Below are 18,284 nucleotides of genomic sequence, written 5' to 3' on the forward strand. Positions count from 1 at the left end.
CGGAATTTATATTCCTCTCGTCAAGTTGGCCGTAGTGTGGATACCGTCTGTGGTTTGGTCTATGAGTTAATAACGCAGTCTCTCAATAGCTTTTTGTTGATGAAAAAAGAAAAAAGAAGAATAAACCAAAACATCTTAAAAATGGTCAGCGTGTTATTTTTCCATTTGCTCGCAAACACAACGTGTTTTTTTTATTCTCCAAAGCTTCAAGCTCGGGACAAAAAAAAAGAATGTTTCTTATCACCTGAAGAGCTCACGAGCACCTGAAGGCAGCATGACAGTTCTTTTTTTTTAGTTTTAGTTTTAAGGGCACTATTTGTGTCGCTAACCGTCTCCGACCACTGTTTCGGTGCATGGTATCCCACACTAAATTCATGTTACTCGTTGCGAGTATATACTACTACTAATATTATTTGCAGACAGGTTTGCGTCGAGCACGTGCACACATGACGCAAAGTCACGCAATAACCTAGTCAATCTGCCCCCCCTCCCCCTGCCCCACTCACACAATCCAAAATGGCAGCGACCGTCGGGAGACTCCTCCGGACCTCTGTAAGTGTAACTTCGGGACCTTTGATGCCGACACTGTTTCTCCTTAATTTGGTATTCCGTCATCAGTTGCTAAAGCTAATTAACTCGTGTTGATAGCAGGTGGTGGTGAATAATACACGTCTGCACAGTGTGCCACACATTTAAGTCACCGGACTAACTGACACCGTGGTGACAAACCTCTGGTCCGCGGCCCTGTTTTGGACCAATACGGAATACTCACCTCCAAGTAATTCAGGCTATTGAGCAGTGAGGAAAGATTTCAGACTAAACTGACAACAAAACAACAACAACAACAAGTAGCTATGCCTGGTTGGCCACTCAATAATGGTAAATTAATCATGTAAAAAAATAGAATGTAGCCATAACCTTCATCAATGACTTTGAGTGTGTCTGTTATAATGAATCGTGATGAGTCACCAACCTATAGTTTGAGGATTTTTGCTAAGTCATGGAGATGTTACATTGCTATCATGGACCTCACTGCGCATGGGCATAGTGGGCAAAGCACCAGCGTAATTAATGACATTAATTACTGCTGTTTATGTTCTTTGTTTTTAATAAATATCTGTTCATGCTTTTACAAACTATACATTCATATAAGAACTCTCCCCAAATAGAACATGCGGCATTATGTAAATTAATTATACACAAATAATTCTACTAAAAGACAAAAGCCCACATAAAGAGAAGCTTTCTGCTGAGGCAAAGGAGTTGCGTATTATAATGGAAGTTGGTTATTGATCCATGTAAATTAGGATCATTTTTACAGCTTGCCAACCACGAATGTCACTGATGTTGTTTGGCGCCTGGTACCTTTTGTGCGTGTGACATACTGCATCTAGCTTTCTGAATCTGATTCACTATGTACTTTCATGTGCAACTTTAGCAGTTGTTGTTGAGACTTGCAGTAAACAGCCAGTGGATGGCACTCTTACCCTTTGGTTCTATTGACATGTTACAGTAACACAAACACCCAATGTGGGGTTTTTGTCCAACATTTTAACGACATCCTTGAAATGATAATAATAGCTCTTTAAAAAAAAATGAGAACTGTGCCATTTCATGAAACCCACATCAGACCTGCGCGTCGTGATTGCGGTGTGCTTGTCTTCACTCCTGTTAATCGCAGTAATTAGTCACAGCAGGTATTCTGCCCAGCAGATGGAAAACCACCTGCTGTGACGTCACTGTTTGGGTGGAGGTCACACAGAGGTAGAGAGAGGTAGAGAGAGAGGTAGAGAGAGAGAGAGAGATTTATTCCAGTTACATTTTTTTTTTGGGGACTATTTTTCTGAGAATCTATATTTCAGAAGTAAAACTGTTGTGTAGCAGCTCTGCACTCGGATCATAACCACACAGTGGTATCCTCCATAAGGAGCTAAATAAACCATTGTGGATGTCCTGTTGTGTTTGAAATATATTACACGTCTGTATATTATTTAGAGCAATAATAATGAAGCCTTTAAAAAAATGTCATTACCATTACGGTTTCTGCCTGAGTCACGTCAGATAGATTTCTATTGCTAATGGTGGTTGTTAAACGAAGACAACAACTCCCATAATCCATAAGTCCATCTTTTGTTATTGTGTTGATTTAAGAGACACCAAGCAGCAGAGCGGACATACTGTGTGTGGTATTGGCAAAATAATAGAAGAAGCATATCTTTTTACTGCATTGAGGACAACGACTCTTTTACTAAACTGTTCCAGAACCTATGGGCGAAGACACTAAAACATGGCTGGTTTGAACTTTTAATTCCAAATGTTGCCAAGTTTCTTCGATTTTTTTGTTGTTGTTTAATTTAATTTTTTATTAAATTTAATATTGATGTCTTATTTTTGAAGGCAAAGGTTGCAGCAGGAGGATTAAAGGTCACAGCAGCCGGTCAACATGGAGCATCTGGGGCTGCACGAATCCTCTCCGCTCCGGCGCTCCAGAGAAGCTGTTTCTCTACCGGTACGCACACTACCAAAGTCAGAGGCTTGAATATTCATCTCAATTTTGATTTAAACCATTTTTGATAACGGCAGTTAATAAACCGAGCGATTGTTTAACGGAGAAAATAATTGGCAGATCTGGATGTTCATCCTCAGATGTAGCTGAGCAATGATATCACAATATTATTTCTATATTTATTTGCGATTTTGAAATGTGGTACAATCCGGCTAACCGTAGGAATGTGTAATATTCAAATTTGATGTTTAGGACAATGAACCGATCGGGACCACGTGTACAACAAAAGTTTGGTTCGATGATAGTTTTCATCATATTCATCATCATAATTTAATTATACTGACGGTATTATGTCGTTTATTTTCTTTCTTTTAATTACTGTACAGTCGGTCACGTTGCACAACTCCTTTCAATATCCCTGAGAATAGCTCCCATGTTCCCTTGAAGTTTCTCTTCACTTTAGATGTCCGGTGAGGTTGTCCATAGAAGTCGAGGGTAACCTTGGTTTCACAAAGCAAATCGTATGCATGAATAAATGATGCCTTGTCTTTGACTATATATCAGGCACTTCCAGATGGAGCCCCGCTGTCACTCAGCCGGCTCCTGCCTTCAAGGCCACAGCTGTCCACGATGGGGAGTTTAAGGAGATGAGCCTCGCTGATTTCAAGGGCAAATACCTGGTCCTCTTCTTCTACCCGCTGGATTTGTGAGTATTTGTGGCCCTTGTCCTCCCCTCATTGTTGAATGACAATAATCCAAATGCTCATCTAGCCTCTTCATTCACGGGGCCTTTTATTAATATTTATTCCCCCCCCCTCCTCCTGTGTTTGTCGTGTTGCAGCACCTTTGTGTGTCCAACGGAGATCATCTCATTCAGCGACAAGGCCAGCGAGTTCCACGACATAAACTGTGAAGTCGTGGGCGTGTCTGTGGACTCCCACTTCGCCCACCTGGCATGGATCAACACGCCACGCAAGGTACTCCCATTTAAACACAATTAAACAAACCCATGGTGCAAAGTTCAACTCGGGGACATTTTTTCATTCATTCTTTGATGTGGGCCATAAACGAGTCTTTAGTAAATGACTGACCTGCGGATACTGTGTCTAAAACGCGTTCTGATCAACGGCTACGAGCAGCCACTGTGTCAGTGTTGATCTAACAGGTTTCATGGTGTTTTCTCAGACTGGAGGCTTGGGCAACATCCACATCCCCCTTCTGTCTGACCTCAACAAGCAGATCTCTAGAGACTATGGGGTGCTGCTGGAGGGGCCAGGCATTGCACTTCGGTACGTTCATTGTGTGCTCCGTGTGATCCACTCACAACTGCCATTACAAGGACATGGAAACGGCACTATTTTACCATTTTTACATCACTACCATGACGATGTATTTTAGTTGTAACTCAGTGATGCAGAGTTAGTATAACTTGCTGGTTAAAATACGGTGAAACACAGAAAAAACCAACCATGAGAGATGTCTCTGGTGTTATTGATTCAACCGCCATTGCACGCCATTAAAACGTGCATTCTCTCTACTGGTCAGCAGGGGGCGGCGCTGCTGCTACTTATTTCTGTTGCTATATTTCTGTTGCTATTACTACCGATATTTCCTACGGTACTGATTTTGATTTACTGTCATTTCCTTATTTTCTGTATTGAGGGTCTTTAAAAAGAGAAGAAGATTTCAGATAACTTCATAACTTAGAAAAGGGCACTTGCTGATATTCCTGTCCGTTATTGTCCTTCAGGGGCCTGTTTGTCATCGATCCTCACGGTGTGGTGAGACACATGAGTGTGAACGACCTCCCAGTAGGTCGTTGTGTAGAAGAGACGCTTCGTCTGGTTAAGGCCTTCCAGTTCGTGGAGACCCACGGGGAGGTGTGTCCGGCCAGCTGGACCCCCGAGTCCCCAACGGTGAGTTCTGTCCACCTCTGATCTGTAACTGTCTCTCAAAATGTGCTTTTCTCAACCAGTTCAGCACTGAGAATGAAGTGGAAATGGTTTTCAAAGTTTAATCTGTGTTTGCTTTCAGATCAAACCGACCCCAGAAGGATCCAAGGAGTACTTTGATAAAGTCAACTGAAGAAGCTCACAACTCGTAACACCTACAAATCTATTTACTATTGGTGTATAGTTTATACATTGTATGTCCTTGTGTACAGCTGAAGTCACTAATAAATCCATTATTTGTAAATGGCAGCTCTTTGTTTTTGATTGATGTGCCAGATACTGGCGACCCGTCCTGGGGGAACTCGGCCTTCTTCAGTGTCAGAGAATAGGATAAGAGCTTACAGATGGATGAACTGCATGGTCAAGGTGACTGTAAAGCACGGCCATAATTTACAGTAGGGACACGGGACATTCATTTTTTGGGGGGGGAGGGGTGATCATTTTCCCTAACAGCTGCCCCCCGATGTCTGTCACTGCCTCAAGCCGACTGTTTGCATACTGTAACGTTGCGCCTGTCGGCAGAATTGCCTCATTTAGGAGGCAGAAATATGCAAGTAATGGCATAACTCTGTGATTTAAAGATTTGTGGATCTGTGTTGATGGTCTCTAAAGTGGCGAATGAACCCCCATTTGGTCTGTGACTCATTTCATTCTAGAATTGTGATTACCTAGATCAGCGTGATAAAAACTATATGAAATGACAGAAACCATCTCTGGGGAAAAATCTATTAGATTTCTTTTTTTTTCTTCTTTTGTCCCATCTGCTGAAATAAAAGGGGGAGTTATTAAGTTATGAACAACACCACAGCCGGCCACGAAGGGGCAATGAAGATATTTCTGCTTCCCTTTTTGGAGCGGCTCATGTTGACCATCTTCATATACAGAATACAAAATATACAAACGCTACCTGACAAAGTAAAATCTTCTCCTCTCAATACGATTTTTGTTATTTATAGATGACTGGCTGATCAATGAAATTAATAACATAGTCTGAAACTAGCCTCGTTTGTGTGTCTTAGTCCTTAAAAGCAATTTACTGACTGCAATTGTTATCAGCATATTTCTTTGTTTAAAAAATAATTTCTTTAGGTGATGCAATTGGACCGAAAAATAGAAATTTAATTTTTTTAAAAAGCATCCGCGTTCTAAATCACAGACCCACGTTGGTTTGAATGTGTGCACCACGGTTCATCAATATTTATTTCCTGTAGACTTGCTGGTGGACTGTGTTTACACGGCCACGGGAAAGTCTTCGTGTTTTTCATTTTACTCACAATATGCATCTCTTTTCACCCCCTGTGAAATATTATATATAAAAACTATATTAGACAAATACAAGAAGTTCAAAACATAACCCAGGCTAAAAGTTCCCCAATTGCTGCTTTTTTCTGGCAAAGACATATCCGACTGCGTGAACACGTAAACGAATAGACTAATAATTGCCCGATCTATAATAGCATTTGCATATTCCATTAAGTTAATGTGTTGCTGAGATTTGCTCTTTTAGAATAGAAGATACGTTATTTGTGGCGTGAAACTGACTCGCGGGCAAATGTAAAATGTATAGAAATAAAAATAGAATTCAAAGTGTTCAGGATTACCTTCATATCTTATAATCACCCACAGCATACATAAGAGGCAATCCAGGCTGTGGGGGCACGACTCGAGCTGACGTGTGTGTGTGTGTGTGTGTGTGTTAGATTTTGATTTAGTGGTACTGTGGTTAGAGAAATGTAACTTATGGTACTGTTAGACCGCCTGTCACTCCAGCCTGGATCCTGACTATCCTCTTCATGCTTTTGTAATATTAATTTCGAACCCAACGTGCTCCAGAACAGGTTGGTCGTGCAAAACAAGTTACCATGGCGATCTACCAAGGTAGATCCTAAATGCTGCCTCTAGTTCAGGGCCCCGATATACTCATCTCATTTCATGGAGTTACCATTTTACTGATGATACATCTCAAATTATGAAAGCCATAACGATGGCCTCTTTTTGCATAATATTTGTATATCTTTTAACACGAAATAAATCGTTTTTTTACTCCTCACTTTACTGCACCGCTAATGTTTCTATACAAAGTTTCTTGTGAGGGCCTGGAACTGTGCCAACATACACTACCTTCAGTAAAGTCAACGTATCATTTATTTATAAATTTATTAGAAACCATTAATCATTAGAAAAAGTAATTGCTTTGCATTTTGTGCGACCTCAGGTGAGGATTTGTGCATGTATTAATAACCGTCCACCAACACACCTTTGACATCCAAATCTACAGAACATGACCTAATAATTCAGTTCAAAATATTGACCTTCAACGTCCAAACCACACTTAAATAACCCCTGTACATAAACATGTTTATTTTCTCTTTTTACAGCAAGTTAATATGCAGGTTTTCAAAATGTCTAATCAGACATTGGTACACAACATGAGGTGCCAAAATCAACTTCAGTGGGGGAAAACTAGAAATTAGAAGAAAAAGAAAAGAAAAAAGGCATTGCCACTTCTCATACAAGTAGGGTACATACTGTATTTACACAAAATGGAGGAAAGCATTTGAAACACTTTGCAGCACTGTGTGGTTATGAAAACATCTAGTTTTTAAGTGTACATAAACTTCACTTTTATACAGTATGTTTGCGGAAATCGCCTCATTCCTTCCGACATTCACAAATGATGTTTCAAGTTAGGAAACTGAAAGAACACGAGGAGAATGGCTTACCAGAAGATGTAGAGCCTTTTAAAGCTTTAAATAATACATGAAAATCAAAAGAAGCGTGTCCATGAGCAGGCCCGCGAGTCATCAAAATGTACGTTTACATTTCGAGACGAAACAAAAAAAAACTGACAGCGCTGACTGAAGTGGAATTTGATGAGCAGATGGTTTGGTGAAAACTTCATGCAATTTCAGGCAAGATGTAACAGCGCCACCAGCCCCACCCCAAGCACCAAATAAAGAAAAGGAGAAACAAAAATAAACCTTTTTTTTCCTCTAGAACTAAAATGATTCATAAAAAAACAAAAAAAAAAACACCCTGTAGTAAATCTGTACAACGAAAATACATTTGGGATCTACGTCTAAAAGGTACATTAAGGTTATATACACTCCCACCCATCCATATATTATCTTTACAAGTAGACTTCATTCAAACCCAAACATTAAGAAAACCCCGACCAAACGGGGAAATTGGATCACATCCAACATCCATTTAAAAATCGGTTCTTACTGTACCTCGACCGTTGATCGATCCCTCTGTTCTCGTCTGTACAGTATACTACAGCAGGACTAAAATCTCCCTCAACATCTGGATGGATTGCTACTGTAATAGGGAATTAAGAATCATCAAAACGGGGGAATGATTTTTTTGAGCGACAGCTTTTTTTTTTCTTTTTTTTTTTAATATATCATCTCTTTGCAGTGGAAGTAAATCAGAAACAAAACAACTGTGCTGTGGATTAACGATATTTTTCGAGTGAGTTCAAGAATACAAAATAGAAATCAAGTCAGAACACGGGCATAAAACCCAACTCTCCAATATGTTTGACCCAGTAGAACAAAGGCTTTCAATACACTTCGGCCTCTTCACTGAAGAGAGCTACACTATTCCATCAATACACGTGTGTTCTCTGGTCTCAGGCGGGACCGGGTCGGAGAAGAGAAGCCATGGCAGCCTTAAACATTGCCCTAATGTTTGTTTGAAAAGCAACTGATAAAAACGGAACCTTGTGTTTGATATCTCTTCCGCAGCTTTGCTCTTGTTCTCAGACGCTGCGTTGGAAATTCATTTCAGGAAAAAAAAAAAAAAAAAATGGAAAAACTACGTTGTACAAAGTGAGATTCTCACAATCTCTTTGCAAGAAAGAAAAGTAATAAAGAATGACTTGTGCCTGCCCGTCCATCAGGATACACGTAGGCAAATCCTTTGAGATCCCCGTGTTGCTACTTTGCCTTTTAGTCAATTTTCACATTCGTGTAGATCTTCCTCACAAAGGCACTTGTTCCCACGTATCCAACGGCACCTGGAAAATAAAAAAGGTAAATCCATCACAGGATAAAAATGATTACTGGTGAAGGCCTCAAGGTTTGAGCAAGAAAGAAACAAAAAAAAAAAGCATCCGTTGTCCACAAAACAAGCAGTCAAACATCCAACAAACCCAGAAGGCGTCCGATCCCGTGGGAGCTAGAGAGAAAGCGCCACTATAGTTCACGGTTCCAGCCTGGACTTATTACTCAAGCTGAAGGATGGGTTTGGCCACCTTCAGATCAAAACCCCCCTCGTCCGTCTCACAGCAGGACACATCGTGGTTTTGGGTCCCCTGTGACTATTAACTGGTCTGACAGCAGCACCAGAAGCTCTTTTTACCCCTTTGTAACGGTTATCAGTTATCAATGCAGTTATCAATTTGGTGAACACACATTAAGGCCACCGTAGGTTCTTCTATACTCTTTGAAAAGGGACTGGGAACCTCAGCGCCAGTTGGCACTCAACGTACACACTGGGTCCTGTAAGATACGGACACCTGAACGCCTCTGCACTGGGACCACTGCTTTGGGGCGCTGCAGCAACGTATTTAAGAGCTCTGCCACCAGTTAGACATTAGTCACATTGACTTGAGTTTATAAAAGTCTGATTCTATGAATATTATTTGTCGAGGAGCCACGAGTGCTACAGTATTGAAACGGGGAGTCGGACTCACCACACATGATTCCGAGGGCAGTGCTGAACACAGCCATGTAGCCAAAGTAGAAGGACGTTTGGAATAGACCGTACATCCTGAAAGACAACGGGGATAAAACATGTAAGCAAAGCAATCTTTTTTTTATTCTCTAAATTTGACATGTGTTGCCCATTATGAGACGTGTTAACAAAGTCTAAGACTTACTTAGTTTTGAAGAAGTAGTAGTAAAAGGAGTACATGTAAACATAAACAGCAGTGGACGCTGCAGACAGGAAGCTTGTCCATTGCCTAGAAAAGAGAAGGGGAAAGTTAATTAACAGGGAGCGACCTAGCCAGTAGCGTATTCACTTTTTGAATCATTAATAATTCTCTGAATGATTAGGTGAACATGAGGTATGTTTTGCTTCAACCCTTAATGGCGTTCCGCCCTTTAAAACAACACTTTACTCTCCCGCCGCACCTCTATTAACGGGGACAGTCAAGCAGCAATCTAACAGAACCACACATCGCATTTCTAAAACCGAAATAAATACAACAAAATTGTATTTTCAAAAATATATATATTTTTTTCCCCCAACCCAGCCTTTATAATTCTCGACTGGGAGGGAAGCACACACACACACACACTTAGGTCATTTGCGATGGAATTTTTTACTAATTACAGCCTGAGCCGATTCGCACGGAAGTGAGATAACAGATGTCCTCCGCAATTATTACAAATGGCTAAAGGTCCCCAGGTTACAAAGACTTTGCTGGAAAGGTCAGTGGCAGAACGTGACCACGCTCACCATCTGTAGTCCTCGGCGTTGAGCAGGAAGTACGTGCACACGATGGTGACGCACACGGTCACAATGCACAGGATGACCAGGACCAGCATCATGAAGCCGTACACATAGTAGATTTTGTAGGCCCAAAAGGACGTGAAGATGAAGTACCTGCAGACGAACAAGGACACACAACACGTCACCGGCCGCACACGTCGCCCCCCGACAAACCGCTCGCTCAGTATTGCAGCCCAGACTTACATTTCAATGAAAATGGAGCCGAACGGAAGGATTCCTCCGAGGCAGACGATGACGGCTGGTTCCATGAACCTGGCAGACAAGAATGTGGCATTTACACACAGAACGCCGTAGACAACACATCCCATCCCCCCTCATCCTCCAGGCCCAGTGTACATCACTTAGTGCTATGAGAGGGACGATGGCCTTAAGTCACATCCACCATTTCCTGTTGGCAGCTGCCCACCGAGTTTGCGTGGACAGCGATGCCATTTTCTACTTGTGGAACACCGGCCGTACGACACCGAGTACTCATTCCGCCAGCACACAAGGTGATTACTAAAAACACTGTTCCATGTCGTTTCAGATTCATATTCTTTGGGTTTTTGCTCAAACCAAGTAAACCAATTTAAAGATGTTATATTCGCTTTTCTTTATTTGTGGGAGATGTGACATTTACCACACCCGGGGACACAAGCGACCCGGCCTAATGTCACACTTACCATTTCTTCTCAGGGATGGGTCGCGGCACAGCGTTCACTCGGCAGGGGAAGTTCGGCTGGCCAGACAGATTCCTCCCAAGAATTGTTCCCACGAGGTTTAGCGGCAGAATGACAAAGAAGCAGATACAGCAGACGGCAACCTGCACGAAACAAACATTATTAAATGTTAATATTGGGGGAGTTATGAGAGTTGTGCTTTGACTAGTCCCGGGAATGTTTCTTTCGGCTCAATGACATTTAGTTGGAATTGTTTTGAAGCGCAGGATCTGCGTAACGAGGCATCTGATGCCAATTCTAAACAATTCGATCCATCCAAGGCGTCATTGGAAACCATTTGGAAAAGGGCCGGCATACAAAATAGTTAGCAGGTGATGGGACGTTTCAAAACGCCTGTCAATCAAACTCTTGCTGAAGCCAGTAGAAGAGAAAATCTTTGCCCTTCTTTCAATGACGAAATGCTCTACACTTCTGATATAAATGATGCTATAGCAGCATCTAGGCTAACCTCTCTAGACGCCTCTCTGCGTCATCTCACACATACACCTAAGCCACGCCTCTAGATGCAAGTAGCTCCTCGCAGGATGCCGATTAGTCCGTGCTCTGGCTTCGCAGGAAAGAAACGCATTACTAGAGGCCTGACACGGTGGATTTTTGTGAGGTACGTGATCCCGCGTGATTTCTTGACATCCCGAGAATCCAGCTGCCGTGCGAGGTAACTGGATCTCCAGATTTTCATAAGCAATCTTCACAGCCTGATCCAGAGATACACATGCCCAAACACTAATGCTCATTGAACCATCGGGATAACAAAATATATCCAGGCTGGTGATTATTAAAAGACCACTTTTAAAAAAGGCCAGAAAAATAGACCCCGGGTCTTTTCCCCGTCTGTTGAAATAACGAGTTGGACGGATGCAGTTTGAATTTGGCTTTTTCGTGATTTGGTTTCAAGTCGGTTACCTGTCACTTAAGATGGATCTTATGTTGCACCGACAGACGCGCAACTCTTGTGTTGCGTCGAGACCAACAACAGCTGTTTGCAATTAAGCAACTGAGGAGTTTGTCTGGAAAGCATTCACGTTTGTTTGTTTTTTCCATGTGGAATGTGTTTTATAGGATGTGATCTGTTTTGTTTTTTTAATGTTCTTCAGATGAGGCGGAGCATAGTTTTCTGGCCTAAAACGTAGATACTCATTTTCAGGAACCTACACCATGCGAGACGCAGTTTAAACACTTGCAACCGAATACTTTCTACACTATTTATATATGACTTCAGCCCCCATCAGCTCCATGACTGATATGCTCTACATCACTTCCTCCACAGTGCAGCACAGCCACACGAATATCCTGAAGCGGTTTTAGCTGAGAGGACGTGCTTCATAACTCTGGTTTTTAAGAGAGGTGTTGCGGTGTCATACCCACCATGGTGCCAAATGGGATGGCTCTGGAGGCGTGGTAGTAGATAGCGATGAAGTTGATGAAAAAGGCAGTGCCGCACACCATGGCTGGGATCAAGAAGGCCCCGATGAACATCTGCTTAATCCATCTTCTGCCTGCATTATTCAGACAAATCAAAAACACATTTAGGATTTTGAAAGGAAATAAAGACAATAGGCCGTATACAGAGAAGAGAGAATGTGATATCGCCTGTATACGTTTTTATTACCTCCTTGTTTTGCATACAAGCTTCCCCCAAAGTAGCCATTGACGGGGGAGGTGGCAGCATACACAAAAATGGCTGTGCTCAGCATGGATCCTCTCCTGCAGAGAAAAATGATACGAGTCCTGTGACGTCTAGTACACCATCAGGATTTGGGCTTTACTCCTCTGAAACCGTCTTTTTTAAGCTACAATTTAATAGAGAACTTAGATTTCACCGGACGATACCCAAAGAAAAACACATGAATGTGATTCTTGATGCACGCAGTAAACTTAGGCACCATAAAAGCATTACCAATTCATTCTGATGATTCATTTGTTGGAACAAATCTACCTACTTTACGATTTGGATTCAAAATTGAAGCCGGCACCCGACCACGAACCCACAACAAGTTACAGCCAGGCAGTCAGCGCCAACCACTCACTCTGTATACAGATCCTCGACCATCGCAACGACGATGACGATGAAGGAGACGGAGAAGATCTGGCAGCCGGAGCCGATGAGCGACGAGAAGATCAGCGGATGGCTTGACGGCCGAAACACGTCTCCGTGCACCTGCTTCCACCCATATTCATCTCCCAGGTCTCTGTCCTGATGGTGCACGGTGAGAAAATGAAAAATTTGTAGAAATTAAAATAATTAAATACAAAAGGTTCTTGCACAGCGTAAACTCACTGTCTGTACTTGAGGTCAAGTGACGAAGAGGGGGAAAAAAGGAGGAGGCAAAAAGACTTGAAACAGAATTTTTTTTAAACTCAAATAATAAAAAAAACACTGACGACAAAACCGAAGATTTTTAAAATCAAACTCACAATTTTACATTTAGCAAATCAAAAACTGCAAAGTAAATAAAAAATAAAAAAAGAAGCAAAACACGTACCATGTCATCCATTTCCTCCTCTTTGCTATATCTGGCATAATCCTTTCTTAGCGTTCTCATCAGAATCATGGACACCAGGCCCACCAAGAAAATGACCATCATGAAGGAGTTGAAGATGGAGAACCAGTGAATCTAAAAAATAGAATTAATAAAATCCAGTTAGTCTAGTTTGTAACCATGTCATAAAGTTATTGCATGAAAACACAACATACCAAATGCTAAAAGCCTCAGTAAACCAAATTAATAGTGGTGTGAAAACATTTTGAGTGAACATTAAATTACTAGATGCATTACTAAGGATACTTCAAGGCATTTAAAAAAATCACATAAACACTGGTTTGTAAAAGCCATGCTCTCAACTTGACTGTACTAGTCGGGGCAGGAAACACAACATTTGCATCCGCCGGCTGTCGGAGCAGGTGAGGATTCCAAACTTCCTTTTGTTCGGCAAGGTAAGGTCAAATAGTCAGCCGAAAGTTACCAGACCAGTATATTGCGTCTTATTTAACCAAGGTACGAGGCTCAACTCGTCATATGCATGCGTGCCGTTACAACAAGCCACTGGCGTTCTCGGCTTGCATGACGAAGCGCAGTCCTCGGGACACCCAGCGTATAATATTCAGCTCACCCGGTGCTGAAAGAAGGATGGATCGAGGTACTTGTCAAATCGGTCTTCAAACTTGACATCTGACTTCTTCCACTTCACCTGTGGTAGGAAAGGGTTACATGTTTAGATGACAAGGACCCCATGAGACCACAAGGCATAAGCATTTATAAAAAATAAAAAAAAGGGCCGATGAGTGGATCACTCAAGACTCACAGAGTAAGACATTGCAATTCTTGTGTTTGGCACAAGTCGGACTTTGCCTTCACTGGTCAGATTAACGTCGACGATTCTGTTGCCATTGTAGCCGATCTCCAGTTTCTTGTACGTCCACAGGTAATGATCTTCTCCGTTTTCATCCGCCTCACCAACAATACCTTTTTTTAAATGGACAAACATTGAATTAGAGAACGTCTCTTTAAAGAAGTGGTCAAACAGACAGTTGCTACATGGCTCATTAACTTCATAAACAGCATTATCTGTAGAATTCGGTCTTTGGGCTTCAAAGGTTCCCAAAGTTTGCCCCTTGATGGCCACCGTAACTAATCTCCAGTCTGAGCAAATCAGTTTGATGCAGAACAATCGCACATTTATCCTCTGCTTTCTCCACTGCATGGAAAGACAACAAATAATGCAAGTCAATGCTATTCCCTTGTGGCAACAGATGTGACACTAATAAGAAAGTGTTCCATAAAGCTCAGAGCCTCTAACAGTTTCTGATTAAAGCATCGGTAGCAGGGATGGTCATCTACTTTTGAAGAATGCTAATTATTGTGGATAACAAATGAATCCCGGGAGGCATTGTTTTTAGTCTAGTTTACCAAACTCTGGCAGGTGGGCTGAATCCAACTTGAGTGAACATTAGTTAGTGGTCCTGTAAAATGTGTTGTGGTCAGAAAGTGCTCAACTACAGATCTGCTGCTCCAGGCTCTCTGTGAAAGAACCCAGACCAAACATCATTGCTTCAGACACGATAAGCAGACTGGTTCCGTAACCACGCTGTCAAACCGGACATGAGGTTAAAGTCTATATTTATTCATCGGGATTTAGACATGTCAGATACAAACATGGAGACTTGTCAAAGCCAATGCTTGGGCCCCACCCACTACCAACATAATCGTCATGTTTAAGCGCCCATAGGAGTGGCACAACTGTACCAAGTATGCAAGTTATCCTGCATCCTGACTATCTGGTGTTACAGCATAAGGAAGAGTCTGTAAAGGCATGGCTCATTAATTAATATGCTTGTTAGCAAAGCACGACAATGGAGGCCCTCAGTCAAAAGCTCTTTTCTACATGGGAATGCACAGAATACTGTAAGTTGAAGGGATGTAATTAGTCACAAAAGTGTTGCTTTGTTATGTTAAGGTGCATTCATAACATTTTTTTAAAAAGAACCTTATCAGTAAGGACTGGCCTCCGACGTGCATCACAATCACATTTTTAAGTGAGTCTAGCATTTCATTTGATAAAAATACATGTATGATTCCGTTCTTAAAACAATAGTTTTATCAGTTCCATTTAGATAGTGGTTTCTCAGCAGCATACATCAAACTATATACAGCTCTCTACAACTTAACCACCAGAAAAGATAACTGAAGACAGCAGCTAAACAGATTCGGAGCAAAAGAAAAAGTGGAACTCCTAAAGAGTCCCCCCCACGTACAGGGATGAACAGACAGTCCCAACCCTGAACAACAACTGGTTTCACTTCAACATCAAGATGAACACACCGATATACGAGAAACCAGTTTCACTGCAAACCTTGGGAAGAGGCCGATTGCTAAGCGCAAGAGCAACTTGTAACGGACACAGAGAGGAAGACAGTGATGGACTGAATCAGAAAACAATGCAGCAACACTACAATTTGCAGGACAACTCAGAACACAGGCATGTATTCAGTATCCCCCAATGTCTAAGGAGGTGTCTCAAGGTTGGTTTTAAATACATAAATAAATGAATAATCACTTACCCCAGATGGGCAGGTCGTCGATGTACATTTGGTACCAGTAGTGATTCTTTATGGCATAGACAAAAGCATCCCGCTTTGCTTTGTCCAGGTCAATTTCACAGTATGTTGTCTGCATGACTTCATCTGCAGGGATCATACAAAAAAATGTCAGGTGTGGAAATAAGAATAGACCCACAGAATGCGGTGACGAGTGGCACTCATCATTTCAGTGCTCCCATCAGCTCATATGGTCAAGTGACAGTCAGAAGGTTACCTTTGAACTTGATGTCGAGGCCGCTGAATTCAAGCTCCACTCCCTGCAGAGCTTCTCCCAGTGTTTCATGGTAATGACTGATGGTCTTCTTGGAGCCCGCGCAGAAGGGCAAAGAGAAGTACTTGTAGGTCTCCTGTCGGTTGTGGTAAGGCCCCACTGTGTTCATCCATAAAACTACCTCCTCTTTATCTGTGTACTGCAAATAGAGAGAGAGGGGGTATAATGTGAAATCCAGGAATGCTAAACCAGTCTCACTGGGTTCACATTCTAGCCATTTGGCATGTTTGCAAGAAAGTTAATTAAAAATAACTTGGACACATTTGAGTCAGACGAAGAAGATGACTTCTAGGTTACTGCATCCAAATCCATGCAAACGTTAAACATTATCCGCGAGTGTGGCACAATTAAACGTGCTGTGACCAACGTGAAGCCCGTCTGCTTACAGTCAAGAGAAGTTACAGTGAACGCAACTTCACTTAACTTCCACGAGACAGCTGCATTACGTGAAGGAGACAATGTAGCCAATAGCCCTTATTAGCGTGTCAACCATCTATAATTAGGGCATCGGTGTCTAATACAAGCGCCAAGACAGACGGGGAAACCCGAGAGGCCCCGGCGTGTACACATAATGTAACGCTACCAACCACCGCAGGCACTTCATTTCGGGGGAAATCCTGTTCGTCTGTATTGACTGCGAATTCATTTCGTTTAAAAAACTACCCAAGTAACTAGCTAACGCTAGCCAGCTAGCCTAACTTGAGTTTCCGCTGGTGCCCAAGGGAAGCTCGCGAAGAGCACAGTGGGAGACGTGCTAACAAGCTAACAGGCAAACCTCCACGTTCGCCATAAGCACTTAGGCCGATAAGTGAGGACAAGTGAGCGAGCTGTACACGTCCGACAGCCCGCAGGGTATCGATACATAACCCGAACGGGCCGAGCCGCGCACTCTGTCGCGCCCGCGAGGCAGTTTTCTGGTGTGCAAGCTAGCTGTCGCAGCTACAGCTAGCAAGTTACACTGGAGCACAAACGTCCATTATTTTCAAGGCTCCCCCTTTTTTCAATCGGCCTCTCCAAACGCCGTCTTACCGTGTGCTCGTGTTCATCTGCGTCCACGGGTAATAAAGAGCCCACTATGGCGAGAAACGCAGCCGCTGCTACCTTCCACCTGGAAGATCCCATTGTTTTTCGGAGAAAGTGTGCAGAAAGATTGGGGATGTTAGCTTCGTAGGGCTATCCCACCTTCTTCCTGGTTGTATGACAGAGGCAATTTTAGAGATGCTCTTCGTACGCATATGGCGTAAGCGCTTCACGAGCGCGCACATCGCGCGCGCATCGGATTGGCTGAATTGAGTCACGTGGCTCCCGTCCTCCAGTCGCAGGGGGAAAGCGATGGATCAACCGGTGAGTAAAGCAACTCTATCGGCGCATCGTCCGCAACCTTCAGCCACGTCATCCGACTGCCAAGACTCGGAGCTTCAACTCGCCCTTCTGACAGATGGGTGCATGCAACACGACCGGCACACGGCTCTTTTCACGGACGAGGCCTCGCAATGGGCCCGAAGTTGTCGGAACACAATATATATATATATATATTTCTTTTATTCCAGACTCATGAGTCCATAAAGCAACAATATATAGAATACAATACAGGGACATAGCTCACTTTTCATGCATTTGACAACCTCAACCATTCATTCTGTGTTTGGATCACATTCCCATGCTCCTCTGAGGATAGTGCGGATAACTTAATACCTACCACAGATGGATGATTGATTACACATTATAATAACTTGTAAGTCATTAATAAAGTGTATTGTATCAGAACTACAACACCAACGTATAATAAAAAAGAGCTATATTTGATTAATTCTCCGTCTACAGCAGGGGTTCAAAGGTGGTCCAAGAGGAGACGGATCCGGCTTCCTTGACTGTTTACACGCGCTCTTAAATTTGAAAAATGTCACTCAACATCTCAAGACTGGTGATGTATAAACTGAATTTTTAAATTCTAAAGAGATTTGAATGCATCAAAAAAGAAAAGAAAATCTATATAATATCCGTATAATAATCAAGAAGTACATTTAGAAGAACAGGGACATTTCCAATGCAGAGTGTAACTACTCTTTAGTCACTACAGGTGTCCTCGGTTCTAGAAAAACCCGGGTGGTTGAACAGTTGCTTCAAGGCAACTTTAAACGTTGCTGCATGCACCTGAATTAATACTCGTCAATGCATTGTGAATTTACGAGAGGTCAAATTGAATTCCATCAAC

At 42.4% G+C, this 18,284-nt stretch overlaps 2 protein-coding genes across 2 annotated transcripts; one reads left to right on the forward strand and one right to left on the reverse strand.

Moving 5' to 3' along the window:
* Window positions 1-462: 462 nt before the first annotated feature.
* prdx3 (peroxiredoxin 3) lies at window positions 463-4,707 on the forward strand. Its single transcript, XM_034551690.1, has 7 exons — window positions 463-552; window positions 2,398-2,509; window positions 3,071-3,212; window positions 3,348-3,483; window positions 3,692-3,795; window positions 4,257-4,422; window positions 4,541-4,707. Exons 1-7 carry the CDS (start codon window positions 517-519, stop codon window positions 4,589-4,591), a joined length of 747 nt encoding a protein of 248 aa, XP_034407581.1. The 5' UTR covers window positions 463-516; the 3' UTR covers window positions 4,592-4,707.
* Window positions 4,708-6,795: 2,088 nt separating this feature from the next.
* Window positions 6,796-17,474, reverse strand: tm9sf3 (transmembrane 9 superfamily member 3). The gene is made up of 15 exons (XM_034552129.1): window positions 17,099-17,474; window positions 16,013-16,208; window positions 15,760-15,882; window positions 14,004-14,164; window positions 13,812-13,889; window positions 13,184-13,315; window positions 12,728-12,894; window positions 12,310-12,404; window positions 12,066-12,196; window positions 10,644-10,783; window positions 10,165-10,233; window positions 9,928-10,074; window positions 9,344-9,427; window positions 9,158-9,234; window positions 6,796-8,479 (listed from the first exon to the last, which is right to left on the reverse strand). The coding sequence occupies exons 1-15, from the start codon at window positions 17,189-17,191 to the stop codon at window positions 8,412-8,414; spliced, it is 1,761 nt and encodes a 586-aa protein (XP_034408020.1). The 5' UTR covers window positions 17,192-17,474; the 3' UTR covers window positions 6,796-8,411.
* Between the last annotated feature and the right edge of the window lie 810 nt (window positions 17,475-18,284).

This window comes from Cyclopterus lumpus, chromosome 15 (genome assembly GCF_009769545.1).
Source record: "Cyclopterus lumpus isolate fCycLum1 chromosome 15, fCycLum1.pri, whole genome shotgun sequence".
In the NCBI taxonomy this organism is placed as follows: domain Eukaryota; kingdom Metazoa; phylum Chordata; class Actinopteri; order Perciformes; family Cyclopteridae; genus Cyclopterus; species Cyclopterus lumpus.